General features: G+C 51.9%; 1 protein-coding gene across 1 annotated transcript in view; it reads right to left on the bottom strand.

Moving 5' to 3' along the window:
* Positions 1-21957, bottom strand: part of SPTB (spectrin beta, erythrocytic) — a 63771-nt gene that overhangs the window by 28921 nt on the left and 12893 nt on the right. The window contains exons 2-17 of the mRNA XM_054567437.1: positions 18021-18172; positions 16599-16772; positions 15492-15583; positions 15043-15123; positions 14550-14665; positions 14106-14218; positions 13151-13338; positions 11356-11473; positions 10586-10744; positions 9413-9715; positions 8534-8684; positions 7072-7942; positions 6144-6281; positions 1407-2163; positions 761-963; positions 559-649 (exon numbers count right to left, since the gene is read on the bottom strand). Coding sequence (XP_054423412.1) covers positions 559-649; positions 761-963; positions 1407-2163; positions 6144-6281; positions 7072-7942; positions 8534-8684; positions 9413-9715; positions 10586-10744; positions 11356-11473; positions 13151-13338; positions 14106-14218; positions 14550-14665; positions 15043-15123; positions 15492-15583; positions 16599-16772; positions 18021-18172 — 3707 coding nt within the window. The remainder of the gene's footprint in view (positions 1-558; positions 650-760; positions 964-1406; positions 2164-6143; positions 6282-7071; positions 7943-8533; positions 8685-9412; positions 9716-10585; positions 10745-11355; positions 11474-13150; positions 13339-14105; positions 14219-14549; positions 14666-15042; positions 15124-15491; positions 15584-16598; positions 16773-18020; positions 18173-21957) is intronic.

The following is a 21957-nucleotide window of genomic DNA, read 5'->3' as shown; positions in this document are numbered from 1 at the left end:
AGCCAGGGCCTTCGGATTGGTAGTTCTCCAACTAGGAGGCTTGTTGGAAATGCCGCTCTCTCTCTCTCTCTCTCAACCATTGAGGATCTGACTCATTGGGCCTGAGTGGGGCCCAGGACTCTGCTTTTGACTAGGGCCAGGCTGGTTCTGGGATTGCAGGGCCCAGTGCAGAATGGGAATGTTCAAAATCATTAAGAATTTCAAGATGGCAACAGCAGAGCATGAAACCAAGTGTGGAGCCCTTCTAAGCACGGGGCTCTGTGTGAACGCACAGGTTGCCGCCCTTGAAGCTGGGGCTCTGATCAGGCCTGTAGGTGATGCTAATATAGATGTTCCTTTGAGATGTCCTACACTTGACAAATTAAAAAACATCTTTACAGACTTGTAAAAAGAAGTCTTGCGGAATCAAAGATTCTAGGGGATTCAAGTACCCGGAGACCCCCTAATGAGTCCTACACTCCTGAGTTAGAAAGGATCCTTGTGGACGTCCCACCTCTGGGACACTTTGCTCCTAGAAAGGAATGTCCTGTGAAGTGGCCTGCCTTGCTCGAGCCTCACCTCCTGGCAGTTCTGGAGGAAGTTCTGGAGCTCCAGGTTGTCTCTCAGAAGAGCTGAGGCCTCCTGGGCCTTCTCGTTGTTCTTTCTGTGCCTGGAAGGGAAGCCAGAAAGCTGCAGTCACAACAGTGCTGAGTCTGGGGTCCCCATGCAACACCGCCAGCCCCACCTGATTCCAGCCCGTCACCCTGGGGGTGGGGAGTACCTGTCCTGAATCAGCTGCACCTTCTCCTGGATCTTGTCTGAGTAGAGGTTCCCCTCAGCTATCAGCTTGTTTCCAGAGTCCACAGGACTCAAGACCTTATCCTCGTTGTTCTCCATAGACACCAGAAAGTCCTCAAACTTCCGGATCCCAGCTTCTGCAGCTTCTAGGGAGTCTGGGAGCTCTAAGTGAGCCAGTGTATATTCCTGTTGAAGGAAGTTTCCAGATGAGGCATGGAGCCAACCTGAGGAGGTGGTGAGGGAACGTGCGTGGCTTGGAGCGCCATGTCCAGCCATACAGATCATAGTGTGAATGGTACCCCCTGGAGCTGTGCATGGAAGAGGCTCCCCCAGGCCTCCCCCGACCCCCATGCCCACCAGGGGCACCCCATGAACTGCGGGCCTAAAGCCATATGGAAGGGCAACCACCCAGAGAAAATTCACTTCTCCAGCTTCTAAGTGACCCAGAATAGGCAGTCTGGAACACAGGGCTGAAAAAGGCACTTAAGAAACAAAGAGGATTGTCCCCCAATTAGTGCCTAAAGAGTCCAAGAAAAGCATCATTTGGTCCCTGAGCCCTGTAGCATATTCGTAGACTCGCCAGTGCTATTGCTCTGAGAGACCCTCCTGCCCTGAATGTGTCTTCCTACCTGGTTAGTGAGGATGGCTTCAGCCTGCTTGGCATCTTTCTGGAACTCCTGGAAGCCAAGGCACTGGGTGAGGGAGCGGCTGCGGCTCTCCCACATCCGGCGCAGGGCGTCCCAGCCAGTACCCAGGCCCTCCAGCCGCTGGCCCAGGAGCAGGAACTCTGGGTCCGTCTGGTCACGGAGCACTTTCTCTCCAGATGTCTTGACATGCTCATAGCTCTCTTGGTGCCCATCAATCTCATCTTTGATGGCCGCATGCTGCTGCAGGAGCTGCTCGGCCTCTGGGAGGGACTCGGGCATGTCCTTGGAGGCCACGGCCTTCTGGGCTAAGGACAGCCAGGCCTGAAAGTTATCCAGCTCCTGCAGGAAAGCCTGCAGCTGGCTGGCTTCACCAAGCGAGGCCTCCTGGTCCTGCAGGGCTTGCTGCAGCTCCTGCCATCGCTCCTCCACAAACGCCTGCCGCCGGCCAATGTCCTCCTTCAGTTCAGGGTGTGACTCCATCAGCCGTTGTGACTCACGCTCCAGGGCACCCATGCGGGCCTGGATGGCAGCCACATCACGCTCCAGCCCCGACAACTTCCGCTGGATGGAGATGACGCCTGCCAGGTCCCGGCCCAGGTCCTTGATGGACTGTACTACTTTCGTCTTGTCCATGATCCACTTGCTGGTCTCCTCGCAGTCCACGCAGTAGTTGTGCACCCGGAGGGCCGAGTCCACTGCCTCCCGCCGGTCTGACACCATGGTTTGGAATGCCTGCCACCTGCCGGGGGAACAGAGCGGGGGTGGGGGACGGGACGCGACGCAGACATGTCCTCCTCTGTAACTCTTCTCACAGGGCATCCCTTCCCAGATTTCCCACCAGAGTCTCTCCCCAGTGACCTTGCACAGTGAAATAATCACCTATCCAACAAACTGCAGTGAATAAGGTTCATTTATCCATTTTTACCCAAGACAACATAACTGCCAATCACATCTTTCCATCAGCAAGAGGCAAGCAGTGACATGATCCCAAGCATTAGTGAAGGAACATGACACTGAGCTGGGCTCTCTATGTAGTTGGATTTCAGGCTAACAAACAATTTCCCCAGATCCTCTGAAATACTGAAAATAATTAGCTCCTATTATCAGCTTCAAGAATGTTTCAGGACAGAGGGTCCCAGCTGCCCGAGAGGAGCCATGAAAATGCCTAAGACCATGTTCAAAGTGCCCAGGGTCTGGCACAGTCACCTTGGCCCAAAAAGAAGAGAGGCCTGGGGAGGAAGAGGTGAGGAGGAGGAGAGGGGGATAAAGTGGGATTGTAGTTGAAATGGACAACATAACCTTAACCTTCAAGTGCACTGCTGGAGTGATACTGGGAAATATGCAAAGGTCTGGTAGATACCCTGGTGACCTGGGGTGGGTCTGCAGCCCCTATTAAGTCTTTCTTAGAGGGCTGCCCATCAGCCTGGGTCCAGACCACTAGGGACACCTCTCTTGGACCTGGGTTTACTCATTCTGTATCACTGTCATAGCTCAGTCCATAGAATATGCTAGATGCTCATTTGCTAATTGAACCCATTTTTCTTGAATACCCACAAGATATAGTAGGCCCTCAAATAATGCCATTTTATTCAGTGTCATTTTGTTGTAACACAGATGAGATGCCATAGGGACTTGTTTATGTCAATTAGACACTGTTAAAATTGGTTGTGTTATAAGTCATTTTGTTGAAAGTCACAGAACCTATCAATGGCATTAAGTGAAGTCTTCCTGTAAAAGCATTATGTGAGCCTTTGGGATAATACAGAGATAGCCAGACTTTGCCTTATGGAGTGTATGACTTAGAAAGTAAGATGAGCTTACAGAATAACTACGGTATAAAGTACTATGTACATAGCACATATTAGGCAGAGAGGACAAGGGGGCTGGGAGGAGGGACAGGGGTGACAGCGACAGGTTTATGGTGGTCTTCTGAGCTATTTCTCAATGAACAGATCTGTTTAAGGAGGAGGCCCTGAGTGTGTCACTCATCTGTGTACCTCCAGCACCTGGGGGGTGGCGACTGCAGGGTTACGCAGATGGACTGGGTAAAGTGCATTGCCGGCGTCCCAAGGTATGACAACAGCTGCTAGTCTAGACTGAAAGACAGTCTTGTTGGAAACGCCTGGAGAGAGAAGACTGAGAGTCCAAGGACTTCTCGGAGCCCATCTTAGACCATGAGGTCCCTAAGCTCTGGGGAATTCTGTGTCTGGCACACAGATGGTGCTGAGGCTGGGAGGTCAGGGGAAGGGGCCGAAGATTTTCTTAGGGTTGGTCTGAAACCACTGTGCAATGATAATGATGTGTTCCAGGGCCATGAGATCCTCAGGCCCTGCCCGGAAGCCACAGCTGAGGGTCTGACTATGCTCCCAGGCAAGAGGCCCCACACTAGGATTTTCTAGGCCTCTCCTAGTGTGGCCTTACTACAGCCACCAAGTAGAGGCCACACATGGGACAGGCTGGGGTTGGGTCTAGTCTGCCTCCCAAACCCATTGCTCCCCTCTACTGCACCATCTCCTTCTGTAGGGAGGACACTGATAGAGCTGCTCTAGTTAGCACTGCCCAGGTGATGTTGGAGTCCAGGTTTGCTCCTGGGCCCAAGGTTATTAGAAAGATGTTGGTCAACTGGAGTGCATGCAGTGGAAGGCAGTCATACATTCAATGAGGAAGTGTTTGAACGACTCACAAGCTTGGCAGAAGTTATTTCTGTTTTGTCCCTGTTACTCATTCACTAAGCATTTATCACACAACCATTATGTGCTTTGTGCCAGGCACTGGTCTAGGCTCTGGGGATACAGAAGTGGGTGAAGCAAAGTATTTGCTCTAATTCAAGTGGGCAGATGCAAGTAAATAAATCCATAATCTACCAAATGGTTATAGCCCAGTGAAAAAAATAAAGCAAGGTAATGGGACAGAGGCAAAAGGACTGGGTGGGAGGTAGATAGATGATATTTTTAATAGGGTGATCCATGAGGACGGCTCCAATGAGTTGACATGTGAGCTGAGGTCTGAATAACATATGAGAGTGAGCCAAGTGGACATCTGAGAAAAGACTGTTCCAAACAGAGGAAACCTCAGGTAATAATGTGCTAGGTATGCAAAGCACTGTGGGAAAGACATAAAGATATTGCTCTTCATTTACTTAATAATCTGGTAGGAAAGTTCTTCAGCATAAAATCAGCTATAATACAAGGTAGAATGTGAAGCTCGAAAACAGTGCAAGTTTCATCTGGGACACTGGAAAGGAGAGGACCCTGGGCCAGCTTAAAGGGTGGGCCGGATTTGAAGTATGTGGTTTGCAGAGGATGCATTCTGGTAGGACCGTAGGTATAGAGGAAGAATGACAGTCATTTTTAAAAATATTTGAAGAGCTAGCCCATGGAAGAAGAATCAGAATAAATTTAGATCTCGCTGAAGGGCAGAGCCAGAACCAATTTACAGATTTCAAGGAGGCAGATTTCCACTCAATAGGAGATCAAACTTTATAACCCAAAATGCATTGTCCCAAACGGGACGAGCTGCAAGGCAAAGGGGGAAGCCTTCCATGCCTGGGGGTGTTGGTGGCGCACACCGGCTGTCTGGAGTTCGGGGGTAAGGGGGGTTGCATGTGTGTGCAAGCGTGCGCGAGTGCGAGAAAAACAGGGAGCACTTGTCAGCTATATATGTGTTGCCTTAGTGAGCTGTAGTCAGAGGATGATCTTTGCAGACCCCCAAGCCATGCACCATTCTAAGTGAAATAGATCAGGTGCTTGCCCTCTCTAGGTGAGAGAGAACCTGAGGCCTGAAATGGTAGGGTGGTTTCCCATTAAACCTGAGCATCCTTCTCTGCATAAACTTCAGATTACAGAGGAATCTCCTGAGCTACAGCCTCCATCTTTGGAGGCGGAGACGATTGGCCTCGTTCTAGCGGCTCCAAAGTGTCCCCCAGTCTGAGCTCCCTGCAGCCTTCTCTGTGCTGACACTTTTTTTCCCTAACAGCACTTCCCAGATTGCCTCAGGCAGAACAAAGCTCAGAAACAAGTGTGGGGAAAGGGACAGGGGCAATGGGTAGAGGGTGAACATGTGGCTGTCTGTGTGCAGGGTCCAGAATGACAAACAGGGGACATGAGCCTGTGCTCTGCCCTTCGAGACCCTTGAGGACTCATGGGTAATTATGCCCTGTACTGAAAGCACCCCATCTCCAAAGGCTCCTCAGGGCCTGTTTTTTATTCTGACCACGAAGTGTGCCCAAGGCTTTCTGCTAATTTTTCTCTTCGTTCCAGCTAGCCGCAAGGTCGATGATGCATTTAACACAAGCAGGAGCTTTCTTCTATGGATATTACTTAAGAGCTCTCAGAGAGCCATTTTTCCTGCCTAAGAAAGGTCTGGGTAAATGTGGCATGAGTACCATCTGGCCTAATTCTAACTATGGCACAGTCAGAACGTCTTCCTGCATCACACAGGACCACCCCTACCCCCAGACACAGTATTTGTAGCTGTGTGAACACATCTCTCTCTCCCTACCGGCCAATCACCAAATAGGTCCCTCCTTGCTGCTACAGAAGGAGACCAACTGAGAAAGACAGGAGTACTGAGGGTACAAACCTGGCAGTGCAGAGCAGGTGTCCTGGCTTTTGGGCCACACCCCCAGGGGTGTGTCAGGTGCAGTGTGATGCTCCAACGCTCCAACCCCACCTCCCCCACCCCGCCCCGCCCCCGTTCCCAGCCCAACCCACACCGCACCTGGTGTTCAGGTGGTCCTGGTACTGCTTCACTTCCCCACTGCGCGGGTGGCCACTCTCTATCAGGCTGTTGGCAGCAAGGTTCACGCCATCAATCTGAGTCACCAAAGTTTTCATCTCCTGGTCCAGGATGTCAAACCTGATAAGGGCAGAGGAAATGAGGACTGGTGAGGTGGCAGCAGGCACTTCATTGTCAGTGGCCGCCCAGTCTCCAGAACATGTAGCTCTTGCATTCTCCTTCCACCTCCTACTTACCTTTGAGCAGGTATGGGGCAGAGGGGAGAAAGGAGAAAGATATGCTGATACACTCTATTTGCTGGTTCATGGGTCCAATTTCTTGGTTCAGCATGGCCCAGGCTAGGGGCGAGCTGGTTCCTTACTACACTGGCCACCGGCTCAACAGAGAGGCACAGGGGAAATCCGAGGCGATGGGAGGTTAATCACCACAGAGACCACCTGCCTCCACTGCCCCAGTTGTGGCTCTTGGACCTCAAATCCACTGCCTTGACACCTTGACCTGAAGGATACTCCCTAGCCAGATGTTCTGTCCCTGGGTAGGAGAAGGGACAGCTGCTGTGGGGAGGGGCGCCATGTGGTTATGAAAGCTGACTCTTCTGGGATAATAGCCCAGGTCCCTTCAGCATCAGGGCTGGACCACCTCAGTGTGTTCCAGCGAGTAACCTCTTCTCCTCTTTAACTCTTTGGACTCTGTACTTGGAATTCTACAACGCGCACGGGCAGGCCTCCCATGCTGAAGTGCCGATGGAATCGGAAGAGTGGAGGTGAGAGTGGCCTTGAGGACCAGTGGTTTACCAACCGATCTCTGTGGCTCTTCTGGATTCTGTGGCTTAGGGACTGCTCCCACACCAGGCAGAGGGGCAGGGCATGCCTTGGTGCGGGGAGACAAGAAGAGAAGGGCCAGCCCTGACCTGTGCTGCACGACCTCCAGGTCCTCCAGTGTGTCTGGGATTTCCATCTGGGCCAGCCACTTCTCCTTCTCGCTCATCCACAGCTCACAGGCATCGGTCTCCCCAAACACCGTGTACAGGTCCAGGGCCTCCTGCAGCTTCTGCCGACGCAGGTCTGCCTGAGCCACCACTTGCTGGTAGAGCTCCCGGAGGGTCTGCAGCCGATTGGTTACATCTGGGGAATCCCGAAACTCTTGGGGGAAGCCCTGAGCCTGCTGTTCCAGATGCTCCATCACTGCACGGCTCTCCTCCAGCTCCTCCAGGAAGTCCTTGTGCTTCTTCCCCAGGGCCCGTGTGGCCCCTTCATCCTGCCCCACATCTTCGCCCGAGAGCAACTTGTGAGCGTCTTGCAGCCAGGCCTTGAGGTCGTCTGCATCGCCTTGGAACTGGAAGAAGTTCTCAGCATCCTGGAGGTTCTTCTTGCGAAAGGCAGCCAGCTCCTTCAGCTGGTCCCACTGGGTGGACACCTCCTTGATTCGGGCCTCGATCTGCGGGTGCCCAAACTGCTTGCGTGCGACCATGCCCTCGGCCTCCTGGAAGATCTGGTCCAGGTGGGCATCCAGCCCGCGGAGCTCATCCTCAAAGGCTTTGTGCTTGCGCTGCAAGATGAGCACACTGGTCAGGTCCTTGCCATAGTCCAGGGAGGAGTAGATCTGCTCTTTCTCCTTGATCCAGCTCTCGGCCTCATCCATCTCCCAGAAGAACTTCCAGAGCCGTTTGGACTGCTCCAGCTGGGCCTTCCGCCCAGCTGCCATGTTGCTCAGCTCCTCAAAGCACTGCTCCAGGTGGCTGACGCGGTCCTGGATGACCTGGGGATCGCAAGGCTGGTACCCTGGGGGGAATGGGAGGAGGCAAGATGAAACGGGGAAGGGCTTCATTTACAGGCAAGCTTCAGATCAGTTGCCGGGCAAGAATAACATGACCTAGAACCTGGATCTTTGGGACTGGATGCGGGTGCTCAGAGGGCAGGCTAGGTTCCTAACAATTAGTTCCCAGTAAAGTGTCAATGGTAAGGGAGGTTAAAATTTGAATCAACTCTTAGTAGAAAATTATATGTAAATTATTTTTTAAAAAGCTGAGACACAAATTTCAAGATGATTCTTCAAGGTCACAATATAGGGTCTCCTATTTAAGACCCGAGACTATAAACCTAAATTGTCTCTGCTGTAACTTGAACTGGCAGAGAGGTGAAAGATGGGATGAAGCCTCGCGGGTGCTTATAAACACCTTCTGATCATAGATCTCCAAAGCAGTTGCCTGGTCTCTGGAGAGTTTTGCTATCCCTCAAGCTTCTTCCTTGCACCGTTAGTTAACAAAAGAAGCTGAATTCTAAAGCTCAGGGATTTATCCAAGCTGGGGTGCCGAGCCAGAGGATGGGGCCCTGGCTTCTGGGACCTCACCAGGGAGACCTCCGAATTCTCACCTTTCTCCTCAGTGAACTTCAGGGTGGCTGCAGTGATGGCCTTCACTTTGTCTCCCTGGATGGCGATGTCAGCCTCCATCAATTTGTGCTTCTGCAGCAAGTCCTCGACCTCCAACAAGTGCTTCCCGAACTCGGCAGACAAGAGGTGAGCCTGGCAAAGAGGGCAGACAGGGTGGAGGGAAGGAGGAGAGGTAAAGAGAACTACATGCTAGAAGAGACCCCTCCGCAAAGGGGGCATCCATGGTGTCTGGGCTGGGGAGTCGGTGAAGCTGGGAAACGGCTGCTGCCCAGCGTGGAAGGGGCTGTGGAGCAGGAGGCCCTACTAGGGGTGCCCATCGGAGTCCTTCTTGGGTCGCCTTATACAAGCTCGAACCCCTCACTCAATCTCCTGAGTCTGCCCTGGGTTTGGGGCCTGGGTATGTGTATTTTTAAAAAGATCCATGGTCACTCTGATGTGTACCCTGAGCTGAGAGCGCTGTGGTGGAGGGAGAGGAGATTCCAATATCCTGGTTGCCCCTCTGCTGGCCGGTCTGAATGCTAACCAGTCAAATCGTAACTACTCAGAGCCTGATTCTCTAGGCTCCTGATTAATGTCTGTCTCTCAGGCCCAGCAGGTTGGTGCCTGTGCTACTATGAACCCCAGGTTTCCTGATCATAGGGATAGAGTGGACCTGGGCTGGTGACTTGTGGGGAGCAGAGAGAGCCAAGCAGTTGACAGGCAGATGCAGCCAGGCACTGTGCTGCCTCAGTTTCTCTATTCTGATTCAGGGCTGTGACTTGCTGGGAGGCATCTAAGGAAGCGTACACTGACTGCAGGGCGGGCACTGAGGCCCGCGGTGGGTGCTGGAGGTGTGGGGGAAGGGCAGCACGGGGGCCCACCTTGATCTCGTCCATCCAGTCGATGCTGTGCAACATATCCTGGAAGAGCTTCTGCAGTGCCAGGGTCGTCTCGAGTCTCTGGCGCCGGGCCCTCAGCAGCTCCTGCAGGTAGTTCCACAGGCGCAGGATGTTGTCCTTGCGGGCCGTGATGCGCTTCTGGTCGTGGTAATTCTCCTTCTCCAGCTCCTGGGCCAGGTCTTCCAGGGCCCTCACCCGCTCTTCATAGGCGGCTGTGTCGGTCTCGATGGCCTCGTGCTTCTTCTTGGCGGCCTCCACAGCTGCCAGGTCGTACCCGAAGTTATCCTGCCCCACAGAGAGAAAAATGGGCCGCTCAGCCAGGCTCCTCTTGGCGAGTCCCCAAATGCAGAGAAACAGCAGGTCCCCTGGGAACAACTGCTGGATGGGGAAGACCATCCCCAAGGACTTCGTTCTGCCATCTTTTTCAGCCTATCTTATCAGAGCCAAGTTCCAAAGACTAAATGTCTCACAAGAACCTTTAAAAGAAGCTCACGATTTCACTTACTGTGCCCTATGTGTGGGTGCGCTGTGCATATATTAACAGAGGCCCTCTTGGCCTCACCACCTGCCATGAATGGACCTGCCTGATTCTGGGCAGAAAGGGGCTTCTGACTCAGAACCGGGCAGCTCTAAACAGATGGCTTAGGGTGGGCACACAGTCTCCAGTTCTCTCAGAACGCTGGCTTTCCCCTTTGTGGACGGAATGTAATTTGTTTCTAAGTTCCAAGTGGGAAGAAACAGATGCTGTCCTGGACAATCAGCGCTGGGGTCAATTTTTAGCTAGTGAAACATGACTCGGTCCTAGAGGCCGGAGCCCAAAAGGCACGTCTGACACACACAAGGTGCACTCTTTTCATCCTGTCCCCAGAGGACAACTGTTCAATGTCACCTCGAACCCTGGCTTTAGTTATGACAGCTCCAGGGGCCAGTTTTGGATTGTGAGGCTCTGTTCCTAAAAATTAGACTTTAAATTCTGAAGAGTTTTTCTTCAGATGTGAATCTTGACCTACCCAATCCTGAGGAGCAGGGAGGTAAGGCCTGGGGAGAGGCTTATCCGCAGCCACTGAGAGGCCAGTTAGGGCTCCAGCCTAGCTGACTACTGGGGCTCTGGACAGTGGCCCCTCCCCTGCCATCCCCATCTGTGCCACCCATTACCTGGGCCACAAGGCGCTGGTTTTCACTGAGCCATGTCTCTCTCATTGCAGCCTTTCGGTCAAAGCGCCGGGCCAGTTGCTCCAGCTTCTCCTGACGAATGAGCTCATTTCTCAGAGCCAGCTCCCGCCGATATTCGGCTTCCTCCAGGCTCTCCCAGGCCTGCCCGAGGGACAGAGGAGAATTCTTGGGGCACAAGAGGAACACCTGGGTTTGGGGGTTCCACCTCTTTTACCCAACACTGATTTCAGGACTGTAGGCAGAGACTTTGGCTCTCATGTCTGGGCCAGCCAAAGACTCTGGGTGCCCTGCTTATGAAATGTTCCATCTTCCTCTAAATCTGCCTCAGACTCTTGGACTAATATAACGTTGTCTCTGTGGGTGCACTGTAAATGGCTAAATGGCTACCTCTGTTCTATTTGAATTTCCTGGCGTTATTAAGCCTCTAAACCTCTGAAATATTAGAAGGTGTTTCCCTTCTGTTATAAGTAGTTAATATCCCATACTTAAAGAAATTCAATGTTCAATAGTGATTAGGTCATCAATTGGCTCCAAAAATGGATTCTGGGCATCAAACAGGGGGCTGAATTGAGGGATCATAGGTGGAGTTGATATTTTAGAATTAGGTTCAGATAGCACCCCAAAATAGCCAGTGTGTATAGTTAATAACACCCCAGAAAGTGGCTTGGTTTTACCCTGTCCAGGGACCACACACTGTGCCCTTATCAAGAACTCAACTCATTGGCAACATGCAATGGAAAACACTACTGTACCCGATTGATGTCAGACACTAGTTTCCCGTCATGGGGTGTGTACACTTTCTGATTGTTGGCTCTCATTCGGGACTGGATGGTAAAAAGTAAGACTTCCAGATTCCCCTTCTCCTGAAACCTGTTGAAAAAACAGAGGTAGGGAGATTAGTGTAGAGCTCCCCACAGCCAAATTGTTAGAAGTCAATGTGGAACCCTGGTAACTTGGAGCTTGGCTAGCAAAGCATATTTCCTTTAAAAACAAAAACTAAAGAGGATCTATAGGTCTACTTACCTTTTAAAACATCTGTCATACTCACCACTTGAGATCTAATGGGGGCTGAGCCTTTATAACATAAACCAGAGAAAACACATCTACCACAGAAATTGCTTATCATTTGTTCCCCTAGGGGAATGGCTAACTGGAATGGCCTGGGAATTCCTACAGCTATCAAGTTTTACCAATTAATACAAAGAAACTCTCCTCTGTTCATCAAATGAGTTCAGCTTCTGACCAGCTCTTCAGTCGGTTTATTGAGTGAGTCAGTAAGTCCTTAGAAACAGTATTGTCCACGTAAGAATATATTGCATTGAAAGCAACTTTCACCTGAGTCCTAATGAGCCCTAATGGGCTGGCTCTCCTGACAAGTCCCAAAAGCCAGATGCTTCCGAAGAAGGGAGGGAAGGCTGGGTTCAGGGAGGATTTTAGGTGTAGGAGATGAGAATTGGCAGCAGGATGATGCCTGAAACTTGGGGTCCCATCTCCAGGTATCTCAGTACTTTCTCATTTCTGCATGTATGCAAGGATCTGTCCACTTCTCCATCCTCCACCTGGCAGTGGAGGATCATCGTAAGCTATTAGACCAGCCTAGTAGATCTGACTGCCCGCGGGCACTTCAGGAGGGCTGTGGCGCTCGGCACGGTGTACATAGCCAAGAGATATCACCCCAGTGCGCAGAGCCCGGTAGGCTCACAGGGGATGTTCTCTGTATTGAATTCAGGACTTTCAGAGCAGGTTAGTGTCAGATCAGAAATCAGATACTTGTTTATAGTACATTCTAGGCTCCGTGTCTCACCTTTCTCTGTGTGAGAGTCATGAATGGAGAGTGTGGACGATGAGAGGAGGAGGAACAAGGCAGAGGGTACCACTCATGAGCTAGAAATCTGTTTCAGGAGAGCTGGGCAAGCTGACAGCAGGTGAGCTGGAATGCCCCTTGTGTCTGAGTGTGTCTGTTTCATGTGTATGTAATATGCACAGATGCCTGCATGGTTGTGTGTGCCTGTGCCTATGTGTGCGTGTGTGTACCCAGGCCCTGCACACACCGGGGTGAAACAGAAGTCCCGAGAAGCAGGCCCAGGGCTCTTCTGATGAGCAGTGACAGACAGGAGACAAAAAGGATTTACTTGATGATCAGCAAGGTCCCATACAGAGAGTTTTAGAGCTTAAAATACAGAGGTCGTTATCAGAAAATAATCCCAAAGCTCAGTACATAGGTGAGAAAGGAGCGTCCCAGCACACATTCTTGGATGAGACCCAGAGGCCTGAGATCTCACTGCTGCCCCCACTCCGGGATCTGGGAAAGTACTTTCTTTGGCTACGAGTCAGGGGTGACTCCTCAATGTCCATTTCATATAGGCTGATGGCTTGGGATCAGGAAGGCCAGGAGGGGATGAAGTAGGGGACAGGTGCGAAGTTCTCTAGCCTCTAGAATATGCCTCCTGTGTACACTCCTCAAAGCCCAGAGTCTGGCTCTACCTTTAGGCAGCTGGTTTCTTAGTCACTAATGTCCATCTTCCCTCCCACGGGCCAGGGCCTTACTTGGGCGGCTTCTCCACGGTTCGGTAAGTGCTAAAGGCCTGTAGCTGCTGCTGGACTCCCGTCAGGGAGTTGGCAAACTTGCGGCTGTTCAGAACTGTGATGGTTTGCTCGATCCAGGTGAGCAGGTCCGAGGCCAGCCCGCTGTACTTCTCAATCATCTTCTCTGTCTCAATGGCATGGTCGATTACCTAGGGAATCACCTTATTACTCATCTGCATTGGAAGAGCAATGATGCCATGGATGAGGACCACACTCGAGGTGGTCTTCCTCCACTCAGGCTGTGTTGGGTCTGTTCCCTGAGCCCAAGGCTGTGGCTAAGGCAGAAGGAATGGCAGCCTCAGTAAGCAGCTGGCCCTGCTCAGGTTCAGGAGCTGCCTCCTCTTCCCCTAACCCTACACAAGATTGGCCGGCTCCCTGTGCCAGGGTACCAGCCACTAGAGGGGCCACGATCTTGTTCATTTTTCAATGCATATTAGGAATCGAGGACTTCCAGGCACTGTCTTTTGTAAACACCAGGCACACGAAGATGAATGGGAAATGGTGCCCACACTCGTGCAGCTAAGGAGCCAGCAAGGAAAGGAATCTGACAGTGGGGTGGCTCCCTGGTATTCCAGGGTAGCCTGAGAGGCCCGCAACCACAATAAACCAGCAAATAAAAGCCCATCTTGCTCCTGTGGAAATATCCACGAGATGTGGTTCTGCAGGTGAAAGATGGGCTCAGAGCTGCAGGCGACGACATCTTTCAGGACAGGCCATCAACCTGCTTTGGAATTCAGCGTGGGAAGTCATTAACTTGGCTTCAGAGGAAGCTGGGGGCGGTGATCTGCCCCCCAACGCACTGAAACTGGAGCCCAGTACAAAGCTCCTGTGATGGAAGTGCAGCATCTCGGTCAAGGCCTGGGTGTGGCCAACAGGTAAATGAGGTGACAGCGGTTAGGAGATGACGGCTCGGTACCTTGCCGACGCGCTTGCCCTCCACCGCCAGCACCTTCATCTTGGAGAAGTAGTGGTAAAATGCCACCACGTAGGTAATGATGGATTTCTCATCAGGGTTTTCTGTGAAGACATCTGCAAGGGGAAAGGTTGCTCTCAGGATTGAACTGGACGCTGAAAATGTCTGACTCAAGGTTTTTTTTAATCTCCATGTTTTTCCAGCACCAAGTCCAAAGGCTACACTGGGCCCCCGATCAGGCCAGATAAGGTGTCAGGAACTAAGTGGAGCTGAAGAGCAGGCCCCGTGCTTAGCCCTGGCCTGGGCCACCATCCCCTTGCTGTGCCCACGGCTCGCCCAGTACCTGGCCTAGACTCCTCCGGGTGCCCTGTCACTCCGGTGCTCCCTCCAGCACAACAAGCATCATCTCCTACCGCTACGGTTAAGGCTGGAGAGGGAGCGGCTCACCTTCGGGGTCGAGGAGCGGAATGATGCCCAGCTGACGCTCGGCCACATCGAACGCGTGCTCCAGGTTGTGTCGGGCGTTGGAGTCTTTCAGCTTATCAAAGTCAATCAGGTCAGGCCTGAGGACGGAGCCAGATTGTCAGAAGGGAGCGGTGGCTGCCGCATCCCCGCCGGCAGGGCAGCCCGGTAGGATGCAAAGACCCTGGGCAAATGCAGGGACGCGACCCAAAGACTCTGGGCAGATGGAGGGAGGTGGGCGGGCAGGAAAAGTGAAAGGAGGATTTGGGAGGAGAGGGGTGGGGGCGGCTGGGAGCACCCGCATGTGGGGAAGGCAGCGGTGGGAATTTAAGGGAGGCAGGGCTGCTGAGGGTGAGAGGAGGACAAGCAGAGGTGACGCTTCTGTGAAGCTTGAGTAGTAACCTCCATGCTGAGCGCAGTGTGTGCAAATACCTGCGACAGTTCTGCCTCCTCCCCACAGCCCTCTTCTCCCTCTTACCGGTGCTTGTGTATGAGGGCATTAAAGGCCAGGCCATCCTTCCAGCTGGAGGTGAAGTTGGTGACATTGACGTTGGGGTAGCTGCATCCAAGAGAAACATTAAGACCTAAGAAATAGATTCTTTTCGGGTCCCAGCCAAGTATATGAACTGAGGCGCCCATAAACCAGGAGAGAAATGGACCTGCTTCTCCTCAAGCCGCTTCAACATGAGGGCTCCCCCGTAATGTGGGCCCAAAGGACTCATATACCCAACAGATCCCACAGTCTGACCCAGGCAGCTCTGGAAAGGAATCCTGTGCTCCAGGCCTCAGAGAATCAGGTCGGGATAGACTTTCCATCACTTATCCCCAAGCTACTGTAATTCTGAATGATGATGTCGTGTCCCTTGGAGATGGCAGTGCTCATGAGAGCAGGTGGGCGGGAACACGTGGTTCCCAGAGCATACATACCCTGCCGTCTTCATCTGACACCATAACAGCAACGCATCCTTGGCTGAGCGAGTCTCACGACCTTCCTGAGTTTGGACAACAATGTCCTGAATCTGAGGGCGCAGAAATGAGAGGGAGAGGGATTAGATTTGCATCTGGCTCAGTGCCTTCCTGCTCTCCCTGGGGGGCTCCTTTCCTCCTTCCTCCTCCGTAGCCATCCATCTGCCCCGCCAGCCCTGCGGCAACCCCACTGCCTGAGGCCCCAGGTCCCAGCGGCCTGCTTCCTGTTAGTCAGCGGCAACACACAGGGATGGCGGCGAGATGGCTCTGACCTCCTAACTCTGCTGGGACGCTGAGAATAAATGACAAGAGTCTTGGTTCCTCTGCGGGAGGAACAGGCACTGCAAGCCCGGAAAACAGCACAAGGGTTGGAAGGTACTGTATTTCAATTAGGGGTTTCGTCTTGCCTTTTCATTCTCCCCAGCCCTGTCATCATTACTGTTTAATCGTACACACTCACGCAGAGTGAGATGGGACACCCCAGATCTCTCGAATGAGAACTTCAGTCCACGAGCCAAGTGCTATGTCCTCCGTTTCCCTGTCCTTCCCTCTGCTAAGTTCTTCCTGTCCCCAGACCAGCAGGTGCAAGGCCCTGCTTCCTTCCCTCAGGCTTTCTAAATTTCCTTACAAATAATGAACCTTGAATTTCAGGGTGGGAAGAGAGAAGTTTCTCATTGAAACATATAAAAGCAGATCTTCTATGCTGTTTTTGCAATTTCTGAATCAAACTATGTCAAAAAACCAAAACGTTACACATATTGTGGGGCGGGGGCGGGGGGGCGGTGTGTGTGCCAAAAAGCAGATCTAGCCAGATCTCACTCAGCCCAGGTACTAAATTCTATCTTCTCCCTTAAAAGACCACGCTACTGACAGGACGGCTGGCCCTGAGCTCCAGCAGTCTGCTGATGCAGAGGGTGCTCACTCCTTCCTACCAGCATTTTCCCCATGGAACAGGTTACTAGTCTCCCAGAATGTGCATAAACACACTTTATGCACCATTTTCTAAGTGTCTCAAGCCCTGACCGGCCTAGAGAGGCTCCCCCGTCCCTCTGCCCTTTGGGAACCCACCTGGAAGCGAAGGATGATGGTCCAGATGAGGCCCAGGACCAGGCGGTGGTTGCCGTCCACGATGTCATGGGAGCCCATGTTCTCCAGGTGCACACGCTGCTCTTTGAGGAACTGCAGCGCCTTGTCCACGTTCTCCAGGCAGTGAATGCGCATCTTCCCCTTCGTGGGCTTTGGCTGGGGGACAGCAGTAGCCCCCATGGGCATGGAGGAACCTCACAGCAACCACAGAGGTGGCTGCAGCCTGGACCAACTCCTATCATCAGCATCCACCCTCTACCCTTGTGGTTCAACTCCAACTCCCACACTCACTCCTTGACACTTTCCAACTCCATTCTGTGAGCCCAGTTCAGAGATCCCCTGCCTCATGTGCCCTGTGACCTGGCTGCATCAGTTTGGAGCCCGAGATGAAGCAAAGCCTTCTCTGGGCGGGTGATAAATGGTATTTGAACACAATAACGTGATAGCTGAGCACTGACAATGTGCCAGGCGCAACAATGAGAACTATTTACTGTCAGTTGGTGATAAGACTGGCTTTCAGTTCGGTGATTGATACTAAGGCTGTTCGACCATCCAACCTCCTCTCTCCCCAGCCTGAGTGGCCCCAGCCCAAACTGGAGGGGACTGCCATTGACAAGTAATGAGGTCATCATCTGAAGGGTTCCCAGGGGTAATTCTCTCTAGTGGACTTTCAATGCAGGGTGAGAGGCAGAACTTAGCCTGGAATTGAAAAGGAAACAGAAGAATGTGGTACCTTTCCATTCAAATCCAGAGGACTGTAGATTACTTCATTAGGCACAGGTATCATTTCCCCAGTTTTACACTTGGGGAAAATGAGGCAGGGAAGGCCTTGCCTGATAGACCCAAGGTCACAGTGAAAGTAAGCAAAAAATGAACTCTAATCTGGTTCTCCCTCAGAGGCAACATTACTGCTTGTGGGTTACAGCTGAGAGGGCCTGTCATAAACTTCCATTTATAAGAGCAATAGAACACACAAGAGAGTATCTTCCACACTTTTCTCTTGGTCGTAAGAAGGATGCTCATTTTTCCAGCTGGGTAATGGGAACCCATCAATCCATATATCTTAGCCCGAGCAAGGAGGCTGAGGGTGGGCCAGTGCAGACCAGCCACAGATGCCCAGATCCTACATGGAGAAAGTCAAGTGCCCCACATGGCTTCTGGGAGAAGCACGAAGGGTGGAAGAGGCCAGAGGAGGCAAGAAATTCTGAGAACAGGTCAGAGAACCTAGTCAGCCATGTGGACACCTTGCATCACTAAGTATTAAAACTTCCCACAAGAATAGGGAGAGACCTCAGAAGGCCATGAGAACTGGAGATAACCCCAGACCATAGCCTTCCTGAAGGGGCGGGATGGCCCAGGCCCAGGGTGCAGGGAAAGGAACCACAGCACAGACAAAAGCTTTACCAGCATCTCTCCAGACAGCACCTCCAGCAGCTTGATGAGCATACGCCCATCCCGCAGGTCCTTGTAGAGGTCGGTGATGCGGCAGGACACACGAGCCAGGTGCGAGTTCACCCATTTTGTGAAGGTCTTCTTCTGAACGACTTCTCGCTCATCTGACGGGGGCGGGGTGGGGGGGGTGGGGAAGAGTCCCGGGTTAGGTTTCCAAGGTTGGCAAGATGAATGTGCAATGACATGGAATCCAAGAGTTTTCTCTGAACTCCAGGGTCTACCATCCCTGGCAGGGGAGGTTGATGTTTCTATTCCACACCCTTCCGGGGAGCATTTGTGATCAGAGCATAGCCTTTTGGCAACACAGGTCCACGTGCCATGACTGGGGCAATAAAGAGATAACTTCCACTACCGTACCCTATGCACTGTATGGAGACACCCCTCATTCAGCCATTGTTTTTCTGTGCCAGTCAGGAAGCCCTGCACCATTGTGCCAGTGAGCTCAGGTTTCAATGCCAGCTTCGCCAACCCACCCATTCAGCAAGTATTCCCTCTGCTAGAATGGGCTCTCTTGACCCCTTCCTCACCCTACCCTTTCATCTAAATCCTATTCATTCTTTAAATGGATGTCAGTGTAGATGATTCCTTTCGTAGTTTTTCCTGACTCCTAGTCTAGGTCAGATCTCCCCTTGTGAGCCCTGAACCTTGCATTTGCATTTGTCATTTGTGTTTCTCTTCACACTTGTACTACCTTAAAGTCCATCTCCCCTGCAAGACTGGAGGCTCCTTGAGCCCAGGGAAGCCTGCCTTGTTCACCTCCACATCCCCAAGGCTTGGAGCCTGGCACGCAGTGGGTACTGCCTAGCTGTGCTGTGGCTGAATGTACAGACATTTACTCAGCACCTATTGGTGGCAGGCCTGTGCCAGTTTGATGACACATGCAGGGAAAATGAAGTACCTGTTTTCAAGGAGCTCCGGGCAGGGAGAGGGGAATGATGAACAAGGACACAGTGAGACTGTGTGGAATGTATGACCCACATGGGGTTAGGGATAACAGTGGCTTGGGCTGGGGGCTACCCGTGGCTACCCTTCTCACACCAGAATGGCAGGCAGGAGTCCTCCATCTTCAGCCCTGGGGAGCTGACATGACACCCACCCCCAATCCTAAATCAGCATCAGCCAAACCTGGCTCTGGCTCATGTTGTAGCAGGTCTGCTGGGCTACCTCTTAGCACCTCTGTAAAACAGGTGCTGGCAACCTGTCCAGCTAGGGCTGGGGAGCTTGAACGAGAAGCTGGAGGGAGGACAGAAGGCTGGGCTAGAAGAAAGAATGGAGGAGAGGTGAATGAGAGAGAAGGGAGGAAAGAGCGGTAGAAAGAAACAGACGGAGAGAAAGAGGATGAGGAGTGAACCCTCCTTCTGTTTGCTGTAGTGAACTGTCTGTGGTAACTGGCTTCTGGGCACTTTGGTTGACGAATCCAGGCCACAGTTGACCTGACAATGTGGCTGGGCCTGTGGCCTTGGAGGATCCCCAAGGGTCAGTCACAGCAAGGGAAGACTCAGAGAGGCGCAGCCAGGAAGGGATGTCAGCGCCTCGGGAGCAGGCTAAATGTCTGCTCAGCTGAGCCCGAGCTGTGGAAGGGCTGGCTTCTTAAATTATTAAATATCTGCCTTAACAACAACAAAACGAGGAGTCCAGCCAGCACTGCCTCGAGGGTATACCTGGCAGTTCCTGAGGCTCACAGCATCAAATTCCCTCCCACTGCAAGGCTATGTTAGCATTAGGAGCTCAGACCCTTTATTCATTTGTTCATTCATTTGGCAGATATTTACTGTACAACCATTAGGTGCCAGGCTCTGGGTAGAGGTGGCAATTCAAGGACAGAAGGGCAGCTCCTACCCTCGAGGCAGACACACTCTATCATAAGTATGACATACGCTGGAGTCACATATAAAGAATTCAATAGCAGCCATCTAAATAAGACTTAGAAGAAAAGGAAACTACTACTTCTGACTATACAAATCTTAAATATAAAACTGAAACGGCATTTCATTCACTGTAGGCCACTGGGCAAAGTTACAGGGGAGAAAGCCCCCTTACTCTTTTGTTGGCAGCAAATTCAACCACTTTCTTGATTTCAAGCACTGCTTCAGTAAAACACAGCTGAAGTTTTGATGACGTACTGGACAGAAAGCGGTTGCATTGATTCTGGGCCACGTTTAGATTCAGCAGAGTCAGCCGCAGTCCCACAGCGCAGCCCCCAGAAATCAGAGCTGTTCTTTAAGAGGCTAGCCCTTCCAATCAATAGTGGAGCTCTGACCAAGGGGTTGAAATTTTTAGCCCCTTTAGAGGTGAGTGTCTCAAAACATGAAAGCCCCTTCTTCTCTCTCCTTCTTTAAGGATCCAAAAACTTCATTACATGGGTGCTGAGACCCATTTATTTGTGCCTAGCAAAGTGTAACAAAGTACGTCTAGCTGGGTATGTGGAATTAAATTCTAGGCTGCTGGGCTGGCATGTAAATCAGTGCAGATCTCCCCTTTTTGACACAGGAATGATGCCTCTTGTACCCAAAATATTGGAAGTGCAGGTTTAGAGCTTAGGCAGGCGTCTGGTGTCCAGGCTGCCTTTACTTGAAGGCTGGAGTGAAACTACCCAGAACCCCCCCGCACCCTGAAACCCTCTGCAGCGTGGAGACATGGGAAAGAGTCTGAGAGGCTAATGATGATCGTAGGAGAGAAAAGGCCCAGGGGCGGGGATTAATTTCCATTAGCTTGTTGGCTCTGGCTGCTCCACATCAGCATGCTCAGCACATTCACTCAGGAGCCTCCCAAGTGCAGGAGAGGCAGGTGGCTTGGAGCCAGCTGGGCTGGGAACCCAGGTGGTTCAAACAGGTCCGGGACGCAGCCATGCATCGGACCCGCTGGCCCCAGGGCACTTGTGTCACTCTGCGCAGGGACCTGCTGTGGAAAGGAGACCTAAGCATGGCCTGCCAGCAGCCAGGCCGTATTTTCAGAGCCCTAACCCTGCCCCTGCCCGTACAGGAAAGGAGATAAATCCCCCCCATGGCCTGAGTCACGGTCACTCCTCGTGCCCCTGCTGCCATCAAAGCTGGGGCCTCTCCACTCCCATCGGCTTCTCTCCCTTTCCTTCCCGTACTGTGGCCATCCTCATTCGCCCCTGTGGGTTAGGGCTTTTCCTAGAAAACTCACCTTCTCCTCTGACCAGCTAGCTAGAATTACTGTCTGGGTATTGTGACTGGGTGCTATTTCCTTTATACCCTCCTTCAAAGGTTTACTTGAGGCCAAATAAACCCACAATACCAAAACTCTCAAATAGTTATCTACAAATACATGTTCATACATGGAAGGTGCCGAAAACAGTACCTGGCCCACAGAAAGCTTGCTGTCAATGTTAACTGTCATTCTTAGCATCACTGCTATTACTGTTTGTATGTGCAAGCTGGTCCTACATGCTGTGGGAGCCTGAAGTTGGCTCACTCTCCCCAAGGCCCTCACAGGCCAGCTGAGGAAACAAACCCACAAATAGTTACACAAACCCACAAATAGTTAATTTTGCAACCACACAAGAGGTAAAGGGCAGGTCATTTTAATAACACAGAAGCTGTTGCCAGGTCATATTGGATTAATTACCAGATAAATGGCACATACGAAAAATGGTCAAGGTCCAAGAGGAGAGAGGTCATTTCTAATTGGAGTAGTCAAGGGCAGGGGGAGTTCACAAAGGAAACCACTTTGAATGGGCAGAGGAGGAAGGGAACAGAGATGGAATGCGCCCACAAGAGAGCCAGGAAAGGACAGAGCTTGTTTGAGGGGACTCCTGGTAGCTATGGGTCAGAAGGGAACGTGTTGAAATAGGTTTTAAACCAGACGTGGAAAGCCCTGAATGAAAGGCTAATTAGTTTAGATTTCATTCTAGAGGCAAAAGGAA

Source organism: Pteronotus mesoamericanus, unplaced genomic scaffold (assembly GCF_021234165.1).
Source record: "Pteronotus mesoamericanus isolate MK-2021 breed Mesoamerican mustached bat unplaced genomic scaffold, CSHL_Meso_final contig_182, whole genome shotgun sequence".
Lineage (NCBI taxonomy): Eukaryota > Metazoa > Chordata > Mammalia > Chiroptera > Mormoopidae > Pteronotus > Pteronotus mesoamericanus.
This window is presented reverse-complemented; position numbering and strand designations above follow the sequence as displayed.